The 4,887-nt window shown below is 43.0% G+C and overlaps 1 protein-coding gene across 1 annotated transcript; it reads right to left on the reverse strand.

Annotated features, from left to right (window-relative positions):
* Positions 1-353: 353 nt before the first annotated feature.
* LOC146758070 (myosin-binding protein C, fast-type-like) lies at positions 354-2,194 on the reverse strand. Its single transcript, XM_085518313.1, has 3 exons — positions 1,912-2,194; positions 1,528-1,632; positions 354-631 (listed from the first exon to the last, which is right to left on the reverse strand). Exons 1-3 carry the CDS (start codon positions 2,027-2,029, stop codon positions 483-485), a joined length of 372 nt encoding a protein of 123 aa, XP_085374439.1. The 5' UTR covers positions 2,030-2,194; the 3' UTR covers positions 354-482.
* Positions 2,195-4,887: the final 2,693 nt, after the last annotated feature.

Genomic DNA, 4,887 nt, shown 5'->3' on the forward strand with positions numbered 1-4,887 from the left:
AGATAAAAAGCCTGCAAATTTCTTTCAGATAAAATCAATGACAAACTGCATCAAATTTAGGTGCTACCAAACTTAAACTTGTCTACTTCAGAAATACAATTAATTTCACCTGATTTGACTTCTTTGGTATAGCCAAGGACAAAACCTCAGCTCTGTAGATCTGAATAGTAAGCACATCAAAACTATTCATACAGATCTTTTACTGAGACGCAGCGGTCTCATTTAGTGTCCAATGACTTTGAACTGGAAATGGAGCAGAACCTCCAGACACACACACAATATTTCAAAGACCCCAGTGAAGGAAGAGTGGACATTAATTAATTCTTCATCTTCATGATGTAAACCAAGCCAGGATATGTTACCTCTAACAAGCAGATTGGCTGTGGATTTGGATCTGCCAATTGAGAACTGAATGGTGCCTGTCATATCAGTGGTGGTTTTCAGTATGGTCAGCCGGTGGATGGTGCCTTCTTGCTGCATAATCAAGTTTCCGCCAGCCTGTAAGACTTCCCACGTAGATACCACCTGCGAGGTTTCACAGAAGGAATGGATACCTCGCATTCAAATTTGGCTTCTTCAGGCTCAGTCACATCCTCATCACACAGCTCCTTTACTAGATTAATGGATTGCTCTTTAAGAAAGATGGAACAAGAGAAAGCAGAGATTTAGAAGGAATGTAAAAAACCCTTACATTATCACCCTACTTACTCATGTCAGCATTACTGCACATGAACACTACACCTATCAGCTCAAAATGCCTTAAAACATCATTAAAAAATAATAGAAAGAAAGGAATGTTGTTAAGAAGTCAGACAATAAGACTGCCAACCTGAAGAGAGCCCAGATCTTTTGATTCTTACTCCAACATCCAAATCAAACCATGACCTTCCCATCCCGATATCAAACTCCTCGCATTACAAAATGGAAAAGAGGTTCAATGAAACACGGACATTGATAATTACTTTGGTTAAATACAGCAACTTAGCTCTGAACAACAAGTTTTCTCCTAGTAAAGATCTCTGTAGCTCAAACGTAATGACTCTACTTAAGAGAAATTCATTTTCCAGGAAGTTCTTGCCCTTATAATTGTAACAGTGGCAAAGCTGGGGACTGAACTCTTGAGTAGTGTGCTAACTCAAATGTCTCCCTTTTCTTTATCGCACTTAACATCATATATATACCCTAACATTGTATATATTAAAAAAAAAACCCTGTGCTCTTTTACATCAGACAGAAAAAATGAAGAAAAAGTCAAGCTATGTTTTTTATCCCTCAACGTTCAAACACAAATCTCAAGTCTAGAGGTAGAAAATCAACCTCCTAAGAAAATAATCTGTTTTACTTAGCAAAAGTAAATCCCAAAAGACAAGCTGGATACTTTGTGGGCAGAAAGGTAGGTAGGTAGGAGTTTTTATTTCTGTGAAAGGTCCTGGTGGTGTTTAACTTCTTAGACATTAAAGCAAAGGATGGTAGCTGGTTTATAATAAAAGATAATTTAAGCAAAATCGTCATCAGAAGCATAATTACCTTTAACTGTAAGATGGGCACGAGATTCTGCCTTTTCTGATACAGATTTGATTTCTGCTGCATCCTTGACTTGGACACGTGTGTAAGTCAGAGAGCAGGTCTTTCCTGAAGCAGAGAACCACAGAGTCACTAAGGCTGGAAAAGACCACTAAGCTCAGCTAGTCCAACCGCCAACTCATCCCTACCAAACTGTGCTCTTGAGAGCAAACCCACAACTACACTTGGCTTCCTTGAGCAAAGAGCTCTGAGGCACATGGCCAGGCTGAGCATCATCCATCTGGTTTCACAGCATCACTGCCTGTTCTCTCATGTCAATGAAACCACCCATTCCACCCCAACCACATCCCACCAAAGCTGCTTAGTGCTCCCAAAGCGAATGCTCACCAGTTGATTCCAACTTGAAGGTCATCTTCTGGCCAGCAGCCTCGCAGATGTATTCTCCAGCATCTTTCTTATCCAGCTGCTCCACAACCAGATGCCGTGTTTTGCCCACAGATTCCATTCTGAACTTTCTGGAGGAGGCAAGCAGTCTTCCATCCTTGTACCATTTTACTTCGGTTGGATCCTGTGCTACTTCACAGCTGAGGGAGGCACTTGCTGTCAGGGCAGCACTCACCTCTTTCTGCACCTTCTCCTGGTTTATAAACACAGGTTTTGGCTCTGAGGGAAGAAAAGAAAAAGTATTGACTGAGGGACTGAAATGAGACCATCTTGCAGGTTTGTATGTACAGGTTGGAACAGGTTTAGGTTACCACTTGTGCCCAAACTAATAGCCTTCACTAGAGAATATCAGCTCTTCTGTTGAAACTAAGTGTCAAATCTAGGCAAGAAAGAACCCAGGAACTGAAGGAACCAAGAGGGTCCTTGAACACCAGTCCCATGGTTGCAAGTCACTATGCAAACATATTGAACCCAAAAGAACATCTGTCCTGCAGGCAACCAAAACCTGAGTTCCTTTTACTTAAGACCCACTGTGAAACATCAAAACACATAAACATGTGATAGTCAAACCACTGGCTGCCTTTTCATGACCCAGAACAGTACTCCTGGCTTCCTGAACACACTCCTCATGGCCTCTACCATTGCCACAACTGTGACTGTCAAAGGCACAAAGGAAATATGCTCACCAACGCAGTCCTTTGTTCTTTGTGTGTGATTTCCAGATATCTATTTTACTTTGAGCTCTGGGAATAGTCAGCTCTACCAGGTCTCTTACTGGGAGTAGCAGACTCACCTATCCAGATGCAGCCTCCAACATAAAGGCATAGTAAAAAGGCAGTGTACTACTAGGAGAAGTTCCTGCTTCTCCTGCCATGAAAGGCTGCACGCACAACATGCACGCCAGCCTCACTGCACATACTTAGCTTAGTCAAATGTTTCGGTGAACAGGAATTACAGTTTGGGACCTCAGGCACAGGAGAGATTTGAATAATATCTTGAATATTGCTTCCATTGTACATATATCAGTAATTATTATTCTACAGACAGACTGAAACAGCACTTTGTGCGAGACTAAAACCAAATACTTTCTACAAACCCAGGCAATCAAGTATAGGGAAAAATCCTCAGCACAGACTACTGCATCTGGATCACTGTATAATAGAAACTAGATTTTACTTTACTGTTCTCTGCTGTATTTCAGACAACACCTGTCTTACCTGTGACATGAATCTTGAAGGTGAGTTTCTGGCCAGCAGCCTCGCAGCTGTACTCCCCTGCATCTTTCTTCTCCACCTGGCTCACCACCAGCCGACGCTGTTTGCCCTCTGACTCCACCTTGAACATCTTGCTCCAGGTGATCAGTTTCCCCTCCTTGTACCACTTCACCTCCGTCTTCTCCTGGGCCACCTCGCAGCTCAGCGTGGCATTTTGAGTCAGTACAGCCTTCACCTCCTCTTGTACCTTGTCCTTGTTTGTAAACACGTCTTCTTTCTCTGCAGGGACATCACAACAGCCACACCGTTTTGCTGTAGTCTGCTGCAGAGCTAACTCCAGTTCCCCATTTTCACTGTACTTGCCCTTCACAGGGAGCATCGTGATGCCTCATTATGACAGGAAAACACTTTTCCCTTTATTTTGCCTTGGGAAATGATAGGCATATCATTTCATATCATTTCATATCATATCATATCATATCATATCATATAATTTCTTATCATTTCACATCATATCACAAAGCTAAAGATTTTACAGTCTGACAGCAGATTTGGACATGAGATTTAGAACACCTGCATGCACTGCTGAACCTCCTCCCTTCTCTTTTTTTCTTCTCGTGTCTCTCTACATTTCCAGTAAATCAGAAGGGAACGGCCCTCTAGAACAGGTTGCCCAAGGAGACTGTGGATGCTCCATCCCTGCAGGCATTCAAGGCCAGCCTGGATGTGGTTCTGGGCAGCCTGGGCTGCTGCTTGGCAACCCTGCACATAGGAAGAAGGGGGTTGGAACTGGATGAGCACCGTGGGCCTTTGCAACCCAGGCCATTTATGAGTCTGATTAGTGGCATTTTCCACCTCATTGTGTCATTCAAATTTTGTAACCAGATCTCTTCAAACCACCTCCCCTTTTCTCACTCCTTGCATGCCTGGTGTGCTCTTGCACTGTAACCCTGCAGACACCAGCTGACTACAAGAGCTGCACAAGTTACCCTCCTTGCCTATGGTTTGTTGCAGGAATTCATTCCTGGATGGAAAAGCACATGTAGAAAAGTGTTGCTATGACACTAGTTGACCAAAATGTTTTGCACCAGAGGGGCAGCAAGTTGATCCTACAAATGCAAGACACACAAAATGAAGCATTCCTTTCTCTCTGGGATTCCAAGCATTTTCTCACCTCTGACTTTCACTTGGAATGTTGCTTTGTCATCTTTTGTTTCACAGCTGTAGCTCCCTCGGTCTCTCAGGGTCACATTTTTGACCATGAGCTTGCGGTGCGTCCCCTGGGAGATGATGGTTGTCCTCTGGTCCTGTTTCACCTCTGTTTGATCTTTCTTCCATACGACAGCTCCGCTTGCAGCTGACACCTCACACACCAGCTCCAGGTCTTCAGAAGGACTGACTAATATTTCTGGAGTCGTTTTGGGCTTGTTGACAAAATCAATGGCTTCATCTGAAGAAAAAAAGAGAAAGTGGTTTACATCCTGACTCAGGCTTCTTCAGTACAGCATTAAGATACAGTTAGAACTGATTGTAATGTCTCTGCTCATTACATTTGGGTGATCGAGTTTCACCTCTGGAGGTACTCACATACAAACGTCTGCTTGATTCTCCTGTGTAAGGAAAGAGTAAGTTCTATGCAGACAGTTCTTATTTCTTTTAATCAATTCTGTATTCTGCACGTGTTCTTCTGAAGCTAAAATGAAGG

Source organism: Coturnix japonica, chromosome 17 (assembly GCF_054131305.1).
Source record: "Coturnix japonica strain WE chromosome 17, WE-NBRP24, whole genome shotgun sequence".
Classification (NCBI taxonomy): Eukaryota; Metazoa; Chordata; class Aves; order Galliformes; family Phasianidae; genus Coturnix; species Coturnix japonica.

Excerpts from the sequence above, each read along its gene's own strand:
- LOC146758070 (XM_085518313.1), bottom strand. The coding sequence starts at position 2,029 with ATGGAATCTGTGGGCAAAACACGGCATCTGGTTGTGGAGCAGCTGGAT. Across the intron at positions 1,633-1,911 it reads CTTCAAGTTGGAATCAACTG|GAAAGACCTGCTCTCTGACT; the intron begins GTGAGCATTCGC and ends TCTCTGCTTCAG. Across the intron at positions 632-1,527 it reads TGCCCATCTTACAGTTAAAG|AGCAATCCATTAATCTAGTA; the intron begins GTAATTATGCTT and ends TCTTTCTTAAAG.